The sequence below is a fragment of the Rhagoletis pomonella genome, unplaced genomic scaffold, assembly GCF_013731165.1.
Source record: "Rhagoletis pomonella isolate Grant_MI unplaced genomic scaffold, Rhpom_1.0 Rhpom_scaffold_00003, whole genome shotgun sequence".
Classification (NCBI taxonomy): Eukaryota; Metazoa; Arthropoda; class Insecta; order Diptera; family Tephritidae; genus Rhagoletis; species Rhagoletis pomonella.
Genome location: NW_023458557.1, coordinates 19,229,822 through 19,246,073, shown reverse-complemented (window position 1 = coordinate 19,246,073; position 16,252 = coordinate 19,229,822). Strand labels below are relative to the sequence as shown.

The 16,252-nt window shown below is 46.1% G+C and overlaps 1 protein-coding gene across 3 annotated transcripts in view; it reads right to left on the bottom strand.

Moving 5' to 3' along the window:
* The window catches only part of LOC118735051 (UPF0430 protein CG31712), a 370,122-nt gene extending 354,229 nt beyond the window's left edge, over positions 1–15,893 (bottom strand). For all 3 annotated transcript variants that reach the window (XM_036464645.1, XM_036464646.1, XM_036464647.1), the window contains exons 1-2: positions 15,292–15,893; positions 15,065–15,218 (exon numbers count right to left, since the gene is read on the bottom strand). In XM_036464645.1, coding sequence (XP_036320538.1) covers positions 15,065–15,218; positions 15,292–15,506 — 369 coding nt within the window. In that variant the 5' untranslated portion in view covers positions 15,507–15,893. The remainder of the gene's footprint in view (positions 1–15,064; positions 15,219–15,291) is intronic.
* Positions 15,894–16,252: the final 359 nt, after the last annotated feature.

The window sequence follows — 16,252 nt, the reverse complement described above, 5'->3', positions numbered from 1 at the left end:
TCGGCGCATACAACCGCAATTGTCAACAAAGTACAGAGCCGCAACAAGGTCCTCAAGTCGCTAGCCGGCAGTACTTGGGGCAAAGGCAAAGAAACGTTGCTGGCAACATACAAGGCAATTGGCCGGCCGGTTCTAAACTATGCAGCGCCCGTATGGTTGCCGGGGACTAGCAGGACGCAGTGGATGAAGCTAAAGACCTGCCAAAACACGGCATTACGAACTGCGACAGGATGCCTCCTGATGACGCCCCAACACCACCTCCATGACGAGGCCCAGATGCTCCCAGTAAAGGAGCATAACATAATGCTCTGCAAGCAGTTCCTTGCTGGGAGCCACAAACGTGGCCATCCCAGCGGACAGCTGCTCGCGGAAGAGCCCTCGCTACGGCACGTCATGAGGCATCTCTACGAACTGACGGACGAAGTCCATAGGTTTATCAAACAACCTCTCCGCCCTGTGAATGCCATTCTAGGCACACAACCACCGGACGTGGACAGGACAGAACTTTGTCTGCCTCGGGAGACCCGCACTACAATAGCCCAACTTCGCTCTGGCTATTGCAGCAGGCTCAACTCCTACTTGAGCAGAATCAAAGAGGATGTGGCCAACCGATTCCCGGCATGTGGATAGTCGCCACATGACTCCCGGCACCTCTTCACATGCCCTGAGAACCCCACTCAGCCAACGCCCCTTTCCTATAGACAGCCCCTGTGGAAGTAGCACACTTCCTGGGCCTCCCCCTACCTGAAATTGACGACAACGTTGATGGATGAACCGCCCCGAACGGGGCTTAGTAGCCGCTACAACAACAACGGTACCGAATTTTTACGTCGCACAACGCATACATACATTTTCAACAAGTTTTTGAGCACAGCCAACCACCAACCGCGACCACCGCCACACGTTCCCACGACAGTCGGGTCTACGTAACCGGAACGACCCAGATTTATATCTGGCCAAGGACTGTCACTCCAGCAACACTCCCCAAAAAGTCTTTGGGGAATTTGTATGCTGCTACAACAACAACAACAACAACAACCACCGCCACACTTGTGCTGCTTTAAGCACTTTTTAATACGCGTACGGACTCCAGAGACTCCGTGGCTCCGCGTCACGGTCGCCATGTTTAGCACCCGCTTACCACACGATGAAACTCCTTTAAAACGCCGGGTTACAGCTCCGGTTCCAACTGGGGCTCCGCTTGTAGAATATGAGTATATGTAGCTGGGCTACATATGGAGTTACAAAATCCAGTAACCGCAATAAAAAGGTTTCTATTGAATTTAAAATAGTACACGCGCGAGTACTACTTCCGCTTGTAAAATGAAACAAAAGACTTGTTGAAAGCACAAAAATTAATTGATTAGAATTTACTGACCCGGTCAGGTTAAAAGGCGAGTATCGAATGAATATTAACGTTTTTACAAAACTCACGCCTAGTGGAAGAAAAAATAACTGTTGTATGTTGGCAGTAGTACCAACGTTATGGTAGTGCTGAATAGCGCTGCCATATCAATAGGGTTGCCATTACACCCTATAAATAAATCGGGTGATAAAGCCCAGGTGAACAACCATAGACCTATATGTATCCAATCTTCACTCGCTAAGCTACTAGATTAAATCGTCTTGCCTCACTTAACCTCTGCTTTTAAAAATTTCATAATCCCCAAGCAGCATGGATTCTTTGGTGGGAGATCCACCTCTACCAATCTATATCTCTACATCAGCTACATACTTAATGCAATGAACAACGGGCGTGTACGTCTAACTCCTTATACACCGAATTTAGCAAGGCATTTGACATGGTTGATCATGAAATTCTGCTACGCAAAGTAATTAGTTATGGTGTCCGATCAAGAGCATTAGACTGACTTCGCTCGTATTTATCTGACAGACGTCTGGAAGTCCGTGCCAATTGTCATCTGTCAAATGAGTTTGATGTTACATCTGGTGTACCACAAGGATCTCATCTGGGACCAGTTCTGTTCAGTATATTTATAAACGACATAGGTGTGAAACTTAAATCCGAGTACTTGTTATATGCCGATGATATGAAACTCACGACGTCATAATCGAATGCCCGCCAAATATTATTTGTGCGACCAACGTGTACAGATAGTCAGTACCATAAAGGACTTGGGAGTGATGATTGAAGGAGCTTCATGTGGTTCGGGAGACGTGTAGTTATGTGGGGTGTCAGGGACGCCATTGGCTGTGTGCGCTGCTTGGAGGTTGCCGCGCTGTGGTGGTAGTGAGTGGCGTCGCAGTTGGGGTATACGACCGAGCAGCGCAACACGGGCCCTCGAAGATCCTTGTCCAATCTCGCGTGGGGCGCAGACCTGAACATGCCCTAAAGTGGCACCAGCCAATGCAGTTGTTGCACTTGACTGATGTCACATTACAAAATATCCTTTTCTGACATACCGTGCAGATTGTAGGAGGAACCAGGAGTTGTTGGCGGCGGCGTGTGGGTGGTGGTGCGGTTGTATCTGTTATGTGGTCTGTCGTGGTTGTGGTGAGCTGCTCAGGTGGACCGAGGTTAGCCGTAGAGGCTGCTCTGTTTGAGCAGCAGGGGGCCACAAAGGATGTGGTCCACTGCCGATGTGTCCGTAGTCCTGAGCAGACTCTGAGGTGACTCCACCGCTCGCAACCATTGCACTTGACTGAGGTGGAGTTGTGGTGTTATCGTATGTGGCATACACAACAGGTGTAGGTTTCTGGCCCTGGGTTTGACTCGATGCCAGCCCTGTGTAGAAGAATACGTAGCAAATGTAGCCCTATGGACGAACAACTTCTGAGATGAATCGCCGACCTAAACGGGGTTAGATCGCCGAAACAAAAGCCCTAAGTCGGATAAAACCCGAGTCATTCCGGTACGTAGAACCGGCTGTCGTGGGAATGAGTGATGATTGAAGATAAACTGTCTTTCTCTGATCACATCAATCACATATCTTTACGTGCACGCCGCGCTCTGGGATTTGTTTGCAGATTTGGCAGGGAATTCAAGGATGTAAAACTCTCCTCAGACTCTTCTTGACCTTCGTCCAATCAATACTCGAATATGGTTCCATTGCCTGGGCACCATATACCGAACAACAAACTAACCATGTTGGAAAGTTTCAACGAAAGTTCTACAAGTTTTTGCTGTATCACTCGCGCGACGAAAGCAATATGAACGTCAATGATGTATATCGCAGGAACAACATTAAAACTCTATGTAGCAGAAGGCAAATGACGGATCTATCGTTCTTTTACAAAGTCGTCAATGGGCTGATTGACTCACCAGAAATACTGGAGCAGTTCAGATTTATTACCCCTAGAGCTGATCTCCGAACTAGAAGGCTACTAGATGTTGTGCAAGCAAATAGAAACTACGTCGCCTTTGGTCCACACAAAGGATAGCGAACCTTGTCAACCAACATGCACCGAATGTAAATTTCTTTGGAGGGTCTCACTCCAGCTTAAGATATAAATTAAAATCAACTCTCGGAATTATATGTTCCATGTTACATTGCAATGTCATTTCATTTCGTTTTGATTTTTTTCTGTTAAAGCTACCCCAAGAACACACGTTTGTTATTACTTTTTTAGTCAATAATTTAGTTATGTATAAAGCCGATTGGCGTTTAAATAAATAAATAAATAAAAACAAATTTGATTGTTTTTTTTTTCAATTTGGTAAGTTTTCTGATTTTGGTTGGTTATTTTTTAATAAGTGGCAACCGTGGTTTCAATTGTGTTTTGCTCTCTTTAATGAGTGAAACGAAACAAAATACTATTCATTTCGTTTATTTTCGAACTCTGGTGGGAAAACAATACCGAGGTATAAGTGCAGAATACGAACATTTCTCTGATTAAAAAAAAATTATATTTGGATCGATAGGGGTCTTAGTCCTGATCATAACGGTATGGGGGGAAATAACAATTGCTGGTGTTATTGAAGTTTAAAGTAGAGAATTGTACGTAGAAGCGGGTTTTGGTTTGCACTAAACATTTTGTATGCCATTAAAATCTCAAAAAAGCCCTCTTTCGTCACGCCAATTGGGAAAATTTTAATAGACGGCCGGCAATAGGACCCCCTGCTTTAAAAAATACCCCCTTTTTTCTAGCAACCCTATTGTTCTTATATAATTTGTTGTTAAAGTTTTCGTATAAACGATGAAAAAGATAGCAACATAACATCAAACTTGGTGCTGCCAGACTGGAATTTTGAATAATAAAAGCGTATTTTTAATTCGGAATTTTCACTTAGTAGAATTCTCCTTTCTGCGTAGGAGGCCTTCCGCCGCGCTTTAGGATTATAACCCTTACCAAATAGAATTCTCCTTTTGGTGTGCACCAACTGGGACTACCGCACCAGTGATGTAGCTTTAGGAAAGCATAAAGTAACTAGAATTCTCTTTCTGTGTGGTAAACATGGGGCTGCCGCCCCAGTGATATCTATTATGGTTCTGATCAGGACTATGACCCCTATCGATCCCAATATAAATTTTTCCAATCAGAGAAATGTACGTATTCTGCACGTTGTTGTTGTTGATGTAGCGGCTACAACTCCGCCCTGATCGGTTAATACCTCAGTCGTTGTCGTCAAGTTCCACTAACGGCAGCCCTAAGAAGCGTGCAGCCTCAATAGGGTCGGTCCACAGGGACAAAGGCGTTAGGGTTGTCGGGTTTTCCGGGCATGCGAAGAGATGTTTCGAGTCGTGAGGGAACTCTCCGCATGCCGGATACTCATTTGGCACATCAGAAGGCATCCAGTCGCTGTCCTAAGTGCAGTGTTTTGTGTCGTATGTAGCTTCATCCACTCCGTCCTACTAGACCCCGGTGACCACACTGGTGATGCGTAATTTAAAACCGGCCGGCCTATTGCCTTGTATTTTGCCAGCAACGTTTCTTTGTCTTTGCCCCAAGCACTGCCGGCTAGCGACTTGAGGACCTTGTTGCGGTTCTGTACTTTGTTGACAATAGCGGTTGTGTGCGCAGATAAGGATAGCAGACTGTCGAATGTTACTCCGAGTATCTTGGAGTTATTCACCGTCGGAATTGGTGTGTCATCGACGTGAATTCCTAGCGGTAGCCTGACCTCCTTCGTCCAGGTTGTGAACAGGGTCGCAGAGGATTTCGTAGGGGAGAGGGCTAGACACTTTGCAGAGAAGAAGCGAGAAAGTTCAGAGATACCCGTTTACTTTCGAACACAGGTCATCAATTCCATTCCCAGTCGCCATGATCGAGCAATCGTCGGCGTAAGAGACAATCGAGACTCCCTCTGGTAATTGAGGGAGCTTTGAAATGTAAAAGTTAAACAGTAGCGGGGAAAGTCCACCACCATGTGGAACCCCCTGTTTTATTTTTCTAAGTTTGCTCGATTTGTCTCTAAACATTACCGACGAGTGTCGACCACTCAGATAATTTCCCGACCACCGTTTGAGCCTCTGTGGGAGAGAGGAAGCCTCTCTCTATATCTTCTAGTAGCGTGGAATGGCTGACAGTGTCAAAAGCCTCTGACAGGTCCAACGCTACTAGAATCGTTCTCTCACAGGGACGTTTACGGTTAAGGCCACGAGTTATCTGAGTGTTTATGGTGTTAAGTGCTGTTGTTGTACTGTGCACTTTACGGAAACCATGCTGATGCTTCGCTGGGGTCAAGTGGTTTGTGCAATACGGGAGCAGCAAGGCCTCGAGTGTCTTCGCTACCGGGGAAAGGAGTGCTACCGGCCGATAAGAATCTCCTATGTTGGCAGGTTTCCCCGGTTTGAGCAGTGGGACCACTCTTCCTACCTTCCAGATGTCTGGGATGATGAGAGTGGCCATAGAAAAATGGAGGACCTCCGCTATGTACGCTACCCCGGTGGACCCAAATTTTTCAGCATCAGCATGCATATTCCGTCGGGACCCATGGCTTTGGAGGCTTTCGATCTGGTCACCCGACGCTTGGCTTTGTCCACCCGAGGATGCAGTATAAACTGCCGGCTAAAATAGCCCTGTGGTGGTAGTGAGTGGCGTCGCAGTTGGGTGGTGGTGCGGTTGTGTATGTTCTGTGGTCTGTCCTGGTTGTGATGTAGTCTATTGTGTTGTTATGTTGTGGTGCTGTGGGGTTTGTGTGGAGCTGCTCAGGTGGACTGGGGTTAGCCGTGGAGGCTGCTCTATTTGAGTAGCAGGGGGCAACAAACGACGTGGTCCACTGCTGTCCGTAATCCTGAGCAGACTCTGAGGTGACTCCACCCCTCGCAAGCATTGCACTTGACTGAGGTGGAGTTTTGGTGTGGTCGTCTCTGGCATACACAGCATGTGTAGGTTTCTGGCCCTGGGTTTGACTCGATGCCAGCCCTGAGCAGAAGAATACGTAGCAAATGTAGCCCTATGGACGAACCATGGTGGAATAATAACAAGGTGTTGTCAGTAGCAACGTGTTTGTTGTGATTTTGACAAGATCGGCATGCTTATTTTCAGTGCTGCCGATCTCAATTTTTATACTACTATTCGTTGGGAAATAGTATCTAAAATACTCCATTTTAGTAATTCGTTTTATCGCGATTTTTAAAGAACTTGGTGTTTTCAGAACAATATTAATATTTAAAATTGCTGGATTTGTATAATTTTTGTCCTCAAAAAGTAGAAAAATAAAAGATATCGTGGTTATCAATGGAAAAAAACGTACACAAAAATCGTATGGAAAGGCGCTCTTTTATATTAAATAACTTTTGCTGCATTGTCATAATATTGAGCCAAATGAACTACTGATACACTAGAATAGAGTGGCTGCATGGTTAAATTAGGAATTCGCTTATATTATCGATATTTATGTGTTTTAATCTATTTAGAAAATCATTTACAGTCTTATAGGAAATTGCCTTATTTTACGGCTTTTATTTTTTTAAAGTTACAATATATGTCCAAGCTGTGTGGAGCTGCCGATACAAACATATATTCAGGCTTATAAGCCTGTAATTATACATTTTTCTACATTTAATTTGAAATAGTATGCACCAACGGATTAAAGGTACTAAATAATTAATACCTTTTCTAGTACTTTAAAATGCGTGACCGGAATAGACCTGCCGAAAAAGTGAGGTTAAGTTACTGACAACACCTTGTTATTATTACACCATGGGACGAACAACTTCTGAGATACTAAACGGGGTTAGATCGCCGAAACAACAGCCCTTGGTCGGGTAAAACCCCCGAGTCATTCCGGTACGTAGAACCGGCTGCCGTGGGAACGCTCGTATTAAGCATTGCCTGTATGTATTGTTTTGTACAATATGGCAACACATGTTATGTGTCAGTTTGCAACCATGTATATTACATATTGTAAATATATAATTCGATGTAATTTACAAATCAATAAAAGTTGAATTAAAGTGATTTATATCTATATATATAAATGTGAATGTCTGTTTGTTTATTACCTTATAACTTGTGAACCACTGCACGGAATCGAACGAAACTTTGGACACTTATTTATTTTTACCCCGGGAAGGTTATAGGTATAGTTTTATTTGCAAATGTGTCGCCAATTTCACAAGAGGGCGTGGCACCTCCCATAGGCCTGCAAATGTTTAATCAGCTTTAACTTCGAAACCATAAGTCAAAAGAATTTGAACTTTGATATGAAGTCATATCTATGGTTATATATGTTAAGTTATATATAATTGTGTTTATAAAAAGGGGCGTGGCACATCCCATATTCGTAGAATTTTGTTTGAGCTATAACTACGGAAACATAAGTCACATGAATGTGAAATTTGATATGAAGTCATATCTATAGTAGTTGCTGATGTTTAGGTTTATATGTATAAATGAGTTTGTAAAAGGGAGCGGGGCACATACGATAGCCGTGGAATTTTTAATCAGCCATAACTTCGGAACAAATCACATGAACTTGAAATTTGGTATGCAAACATATCTATGGAAGGCGCCAGGAGGGTATAAACCGGCTGTATTTGAGCGGCGCCTTTCCGACACCTGGCCGCATCGGGGAGTAACGGTGGCCTTACCGCGACAAAGGGCGCTGGCGCGGCGGACTTTTGAAGATCCCCTTTGAAAATTTAGAACACTGAGCTCGCCTTGTCGAGCAGGTGGTCGTACGAACTAGATGATGCAAAAACAACAAAAAACCACAACCAAAAAACCAAAATTTAACAACAGCCACAACAACAGCAAGTACAGTAACAATAACACCCGCGGCTTCAAATGCGGTGGGTGCAACAGCAACACGCACAACAGAGGCACTGGAGACGCCAAGAGACAGCAGCGCGCGGGAAGCCCCAAGGAGTGCTGGGCGGAAAGTCAGTTTCCTAGACCAGCTAACCGCCGAGGAGGCAGCGCTGTTCATCGAACATGCAAGGGACGATGACCAACCAGGAACCAGTGCAGATGCGCTACGTCGCATGGGCCAGAGCAAAACAGGTAGTTTTCATAACAGAAATTTGACAGGAAATCACAATTTACCTGCCGAACTAGATCGGCCGCAACACCGGTCCGGCAGTTCTCTTTGCAGGTACAGAGAGACAGCAAGGTCAGACAGCAGCCACCGCACCGATGGTAGTCACCGCTCCAAGAACCGGCATCGCTCGGGTAGTCGTCGTCGCTCTACGAGTCGACACCGCTCAAAGAGCCGGCGCCGCTCCGTAAGCGGTCACCGGGCGGAGGAGAGACTCCATAGGTCACACAGCAGTAGCGCCTCAGCAGCGTCCGACGACTCCGGGCGGCAGAAGCAGAGGAGTAGGAAACACCGCAGGGCCGCGGCCAGGTCAACCGGGGTCACTAGACGATCGGCTTCACGAGGGCTTAAGCGGTTCCGGGGTTAAATGGTACCTCCGGCACCTCAGGCAAGGCAAGCCCCCAGTTGAAGCCAGAGCTATGGCAGAGGTCAGAATGGAGATAGAGAATGAGAGACGTGAGAGACACAGAAAAGGCGACGAACCCGCACCCGCCGATAGGCACACTTACCTGCACCTGCTGAAAAGCAGAAGAGCGGGCCACAGCGACAACAGCAGCACAGACCCGCGCCCGCTGAAAAGCGAGCCAACAGGCTCCAACCAGGTAACTCCGCCAGAGACACCGGGCACCAAACGGCAGCGGGAGCAGCTACCCCCTCCGAACTCATGGTCTAGGAGCCTGGCTGGGTCGGCCGGATAGCGACAGGTGCAGGAGGGCGCCACTCAGCAGCCCAGCTACTCGGAGACCCTCAAAGGCATCCGGGTAGCGGTGCTACCGTGTGAGTACCCTGCTGCTGCCTTGAGCCCAGAGGACCTAACCAGGCTCCAAGATGCCATCATGGAAGAGGTCTTCAAAGGTTGGTCGCACCCGCTGGCATTCTGCGGGGTGTACTTCAGGTCCGGTATGCTTCTCGTAGATTGCAGGGACGAGAAAACAGCAACCTGGCTGGCGGAGAAGGCACCAGCACTTGAGGGCTGGAAGGGACCCGGAATGTGAACGAAGAGTGGGGACGATATCCCTCCAGTGCATAACATCACGGTGTTCCTTTCAAAGAGCGCCGAGAAATCTGCCGACTTTGCGCTGGGGCTACTAAAAGCGCAGAACGAGGGTATCCACACTTCTGCATGGAAAGTAGTGTCCAGCTCCGTAGAGGAGAACGGGCTCAGACTATTTCTGGGCATAGATGAGGAATCGTACGTCAGCATCAAGAGGGCTGGCTTCACCCTAAATTATAGGTTCAGCTTCGTCACGGTGAGGCCGTGGCGACAATAGGCGACAGGTAGCAAGGAGTCGGAGTCGTAGGAGACCCAAATCGAGGCGGCTGCCGACTCCTCCGCTGCCCAGGCGACCCAGTCGACCTCGACCTTACCGGCGGAACAGCCGCCCCTCGCACAGCCACCCCTCAGTCAGCTACCCATCACTCAGACACCAACTCGCGCAAGCACGTCCGAGCCAGCCACCACCACCAAGTCAGCGGAAGACGTGCCATCCACGCAGGAGTTGCTATCAGGCATCGACTTCAGGCGACTTGAGCTCGATAGGAGAAGCGAGAGCGAACTACAGCTCTTCGATCCCAACTATGATCACGCGTTACTTGGCAGTAGCCCAGGTCAACCTGCATCATGAGGTGGCTGCTTCGGCGGTCATCTCCAGCAGGTTCGCCACGGATGACCTGGGCATTCTACTGATCCAAGAGCCGTGGACCCACAGAGGCCAGGTTAAGGGCCTCAACCACAACAACAACAAGGTAATTTGGGACCTCTCCTGCGAGAGGCCCAGAGCATGTGTAGTGCTTAAGAGGAACATTGATTACTTTTGCATTACAGAGTTTCTAACACAGGACTTGGTCGCAGTGCAGACGACGCCCTCGTTAAGTGGCAGAAGCCTAGAGGTGGTGTTTGCCGCGGCCTATCTACAACGTTGAGTGGGGCAGCACGGATACGAACCGCAGAGGTGAGTGTCTCCTAGAGTACATTTTAAGTGAGGAACTAAGCATCCACAATGTTGGCCAAACACCGACTTTTGTAACGAGGGCTAGAGAGGAGGTACTAGACATCACGCTTAGCAACAGACTGGCTAGTCCTCTGGTCACCCAGTGGGGGGTCTCAACGGAGCCCTCACTGTCAGACCATAGGATTATCCAGTTTGCACTAAGAGTAGAAGTCAAAACAAGGCAGGCAAACAGGAACACCAGGAAAGCTGACTGGGCAAAGTACAGCGAGACTTTAGAGTCAAACCTAACTGGAATTAAGTCCAGGAGTAGGTACACTAACTGCATGAGCCTAGAGAGCACCGTCAATGAGTTAAATGGCGCTATTGTAGATGCCTTTCACTCAAGCTGCCCGGAGACAAAACCAGGAGGGAAGGCGCAGCCAAACTGGTGGTCTCGGAAGATATCGGTGCTCAGAAAGGAGGTACGCAAACTATTCAATAGAGCAAAGCGCACAGGGTGCTGGGCTGAGTACTCAGCAAGCCTAACTAATTACAGTAAAGAAATCAGGAAGGCTAAACGCGACAGTTTCAGGAAGTTCTGTGAGGGCATCTCATCGAGTCCTTCAGCCGCCAGGCTGCACAAGGCCTTGGCAAGGGACCATACAGATACCAGACTAGCAATCCAGCTAGCCAATGGCACCTACTCAGGCAACGAAGGGGAAAGGGCACTTGCCCTGCTTTCGGCCCATTTCCCAGATGCCACTCCCACTTCGGGGGAGGCACCGTGCCGACGGACCAGGCCTAGCCTAGCGTTCGCTCAAATCCCTGAGGTGTGGCAAAGGGCTCGGGTTATTTTTATCCCGAAGATAGGAAAGAGATATTATTCTCTAGCTAAGTCCTTCAGGCCGATAAGGCTTACCTCCTTTCTGCTTAAAGCAATGGAGAAGGCCATCGACCATGAAATTAGGAACAACACCCTTAATGCAGCGCCTTTGCACCCCGACCAACATGCCTACTGAGTGGGCAGGTCGACGGACACTGCACTATACGCCCTGTCCACGGAAATACAAAGTGCTCTTGAGTGTGGGGAGATAGTACTCTGTGCCTTCATCGACATCGAGGGGGCGTTTGACAACACCTCTCATATTAGTGTCGACCGGGCACTTGAGAGACGCACTGTGCAGGCAACGATCCACAGGTGGATAGCTAGGCTACTAAATTCAAGAATCGCTGCAACCGACATCGGGGACAGCGTGGTACAGCAAAAAACTACAAAAGGTTGCCCGCAGGGAGGGGTCTTATCCCCTCTCCTGTGGAGCTTAGTTGTGGACGAACTCCTACGGATTTTCACGGACAATGGCATCCGCTGCCATTGTGATTATCGCCATAGGAAAGTTCGTGAGCACTCTCTGTGATATAGTGCAGAGGGCGCTAAACCTGGCAAGAGGCTGGTGCGTGGACATGGGCCTCAGCATCAACCCCTCTAAAACGGTTATTGTCCCTTTTTCAAGAAGAAGAACGCTTCCAGGCATGAGGAACATTCTTGGAATGGGGTCGCCATCAACGCCGCCACCGAAGTTAAATACCTGGGACTAACACTGGACTCTAAACTTCTGTGGAAGGCACATGTTGGCGCGGTCACTTCCTAAGCTACGACGGCAGTAATGGTATGCAAACGCCTGGCAGGGAAGACCTGGGGTTGTAGTCCCAAGATCCTGCGATAGATGTATACCATGATAGTTAGACCAATAGTCTCCTATGCAGCAGTGGCTTGGGTCTCGGGAACCATTCTCACCACGGTGAGGCAATTCCTCACCAAGCTGCAACGTCTGGCATGTGTATGCATCACGGGGGCAATGCGCACATGTCCGACGGCAGCGCTGGAGGTGATTCTCGAGCTCGAGCCGCTGCACCTTACCATAGAACAGGCTGCAAAGCGAACTATACTAAATTTCGCGAGAGAAGGCTTTGGCAGAGGCAAAACCCTATCATTAAGGAACAGAGACAAGCTAGGCTCCTAAGTTCCGTTAGCTTTACTCCCCAGAGATGACAGGCCTAAGGCGGTTAACTTTGATAGGAATTTCAAAATAGAGCTTTGCCCCAAGTCGACTTGGAGCACCTCTCTCATGGAGAGGCTGATCCAATCGAGCACGTTGCAATGGTACACAGACGGCTCGAAGACTCCGGAAGGCATTGGGGCTGGCGTCTATGGGCCGAGGCTACAGCTCTCGGTACCCATGGGGACATACCCGAGTATCTTCCAGGCGGAGGTCTATGCCATCAGTCTGTGTGCAGAGATTAACCTACGTAGGAATTACCGTAACGAGAGAATTTCAATATTGAGCGACAGCCAGGCGGCACTCAAGGCCCTCTCATCATTTGAGGTCAAGTCGTCCTTGGTTCTTGAGTGCATCGATAGGCTCAACAGTCTGGCGGAGCACAACGAAATCCAATTAACTTGGGTACCAGGGCACATAGGAGTTGCGGGCAACGAGGAAGCGGACCGACTAGATAGAATGGCAGCCGCCTCGTCGCCTATAGGGCCTGAGCCCTTCCTAGCGATTGGACCTAGCACAATCAAGGAAGAGCTGAGGAAAGAAAGGAACAGACTAAGGAATCAACACTGGCGTAACACTACAGGTGTACGTCAAGCAAAACACCTACTGGGAGGCTACAACCTTACGAGGTACAGGGCAATTATCAATCTATCCAAAGGAAAACTAAGGATTATAACAGGTTTTCTGACGGGTCACTGCAGACCCACTGCAGGCCACCTACACAAGCACTAGGGATCTGGTCAAACGACCTATGTCGTTTCTGCAACGTGACTGAGGAGACGCCCGTGCACGTGCTTAGCGAATGCGAGGCGGTCGCGAGAAAACGGGAGAGGTACCTGGGCCACTACTGGCCAAGTGACGAAGCAATACAATCGCTAATCCCTGGGGATCTCCTCAAATTTTTGGGCTCTCTAGGATTAGATGAGGTACTGTAAACGGTTGAGGGCACAATAGACCTGTTGGTCGCAGTGCATACCTCTATTAATTATCTATCTATGGTAGGCGCTTATGGTTTATATAAATGAGTTTGTAAAAGGGGGGTGGTACCTCCCATAGGCGTGGAATTTTGTTTCAGCTAGAACTTCGGAAAAATACATCGCATGAATTTGAAATTTTATATGAAGTCATATCTATGGTAGATGCTTAAGTTAAGGTTTATATAAATGAGTTATTTTAAGGACGTGGGGTGAACCCCGGGGGTAAAAGCTTGTACAAGATAAAATAAAATAAAAATGTGTAAAGTATTAAGTACAGTGTTATGTGCATTTATATATATGAAAGTATGTGACAAGTGCACTTTTTGTTAAGGAAACCAAGTGGAACGACTTAAGAAATTTTAACAACAGAAACTTATAAAATATTGTTTATATTTTTTAGTTAACATGTTTTAGAGGATACCTTCTTTAACATCCTGACAAAGTTGTATTTGTTAATTCCACCTGGTTTTTTTAAAACACAAGGTGAGGCTGACTACTAAAGCCCACGCCGCCAATTTTTTCGTTTTTCTACCTTAACTGCACTTGTTCCGGCATAAATGCAGTTGGGCTCCAAATCTCAAATTAAGAAAAAATTTATTGGAATCGATAGAGATGATTGAGTTGAGTATAATATACTTCTTTTTTTGGGAAAACAACAACAATAATTATCAAAGGTTAAAGTTCAAAATAAGCAATTTTTGAAATCAAGATTTCACAAAAACGAATGAATGGATTTTGAAAATTTTGATCTCACTTAATAGGAAATTTGATTCCCTTTAATTTGGTATACGTACTTTATACTTTGTGGTATACATGTTGTATAGTTCTTACAAAAATTGAATTAATGTAAAATAATTATAAAAAAGCTTACAAACTCTAAGTGCGGCCGACGCCGCCTTCGCAGAAAGGTGCTCTCTGCAAAAGGTGTTCAGTGCCTTTTCTTCGCAACACAGAAAGATAATTCTACGTTGTGAGGGTTATAATCCCTAAGTGCGGCCGCAGGCCGACTATGCAGAAAGGTGTTCTCTGCAAAAGGTGTTCAGTGCTTTTTCTTCGCAACACAGAAAGATAATTCTACGTTGTGAGGGTTATAATCCCTAAGTGCGGCCGAAGGCCGCCTACGCAGAAAGGTGTGTTCTCTGCCAAAGGTGTTCAGTGCCTTTTCTTCGCAAAACAGAAAGAGAATTCTACTTTGTGAGGTTATAATCCCTAAGTGCGGCCGAAGGCCGCCTACGCAGAAAGGTTTTCTCTGCAAAAGGCGTTTTTTTTATAATTATTTAACATTAATTCAATTTTTGTAAGAACTATCCAACATATGTGTATATAGAGTATAGAGTGTAAGAACTATTCAACATATTTATAGAGTACGTATCCAAATTAAAGGGAATCAAATTTCCTATCAAATGAGATCAAAATTTTCAAGATCCATCCATTCGTTTTTAAGAAATATTGATCTCAAAAATTGCTTATTTTGAACTTTAACCTTTGATAATTTTTGTTTTTGTTGTTTGCCCAAAAAAAGGAGTATACCGTTATACTGAGCTCAATCATCTCTATCGATTCCAATTTTTTATTTTTGTTTTTATATTTGGAGCCCAACTGCATTTGTTCCCTTGTTCCTAGACTTGTTTTACACTTCGCAATATGAAAACTCACCTGCTGTTCCTTCTGTTGCTGGCGACGTTGGATGAAAACATCTGCAGCTCGAACAGCATCAATTTGTTTGCGACGTTTAAGATTTTTATCAAGATCGTTGCAGTCATTAGATTGCTGACTATCACTAGAACTGTTAACAGTAGGGGAATGTTTCCTAAGATAAGCAAAAAAAAGTTGAATTATATGTAATTAGAAAATGGTATAGGTACAACATATTCTTTGTATACCTAGATCCGCGGTCATCACTTTGAAACTCACTAGGACCAGTTGAGCCACAAGATTTTTTTTTTTTTTTCACAAAATTATTGCTTCGGGATTGGCGTTCATTTCGTTCATCAAGAACAGAACTTTTGCGAACATCGCGTTGTCTGCCATGTTTTTTGTGTTTGCTTTTATGGTGATGACGCTTAGAAGGGCTTCGTGATGACCGTGAATTCCCCATATTTTTACAAGCTTTTATTTAACTTGCTCTGTATGTTTGTATGTATGTATGTTTGTTAGGGGCAAATCTTGCAGTCAATTTTTGACCTACCTCCTAATGACCTAGTGACTTGAAATTTCACAGTTGACTCAAAACCCAATGACAATGCAATAAGAAAGATAAGTTAAACCGATATGTGGCACAGGAGTTGAAATATTTGAAAAACCCGTATATAAAGTACGAATCGGTTCATATTTAGAACGTATTACATGAAAACGAATAACCACTAAAAGTTCCTGAAGTAAAGTTTATGTCCCGATTTCGTTTATATTTACAATGCTTGCTTTAAAAATATTTGCTTTTACTATTAACTTATTTAACTGGATAACATATAAATAAAGGGCATGTCAATGAATAGATATGAAAGGATACGAGTAAATACAAGCACATACTCGATACTTTTCGTTCGATACCAAGTAATTTTGGTATCGAAACTTTTGAGCGACCCTATAAAAACAACAACAACAGATATAGTCATTTAGGCTCTGTCACACGGTCAGTATTTATGAACGTGATCCAAGTATTGCTATGTTGTTGTTGTTGTAGCGGCTACTAAGCCCCGTTCGGGACGGTTCATTCATCATCGTTGTCGTCTATTTCAGCTAAGGGGAGGCCCAGGAAGTGTGCGACTTCCACAGGGGCTGTCCATAGGGACAGGGGCGTTAGCTGAGTGGGATTCTCAGGGCATGTGAAGAGGTGCCGGGAGT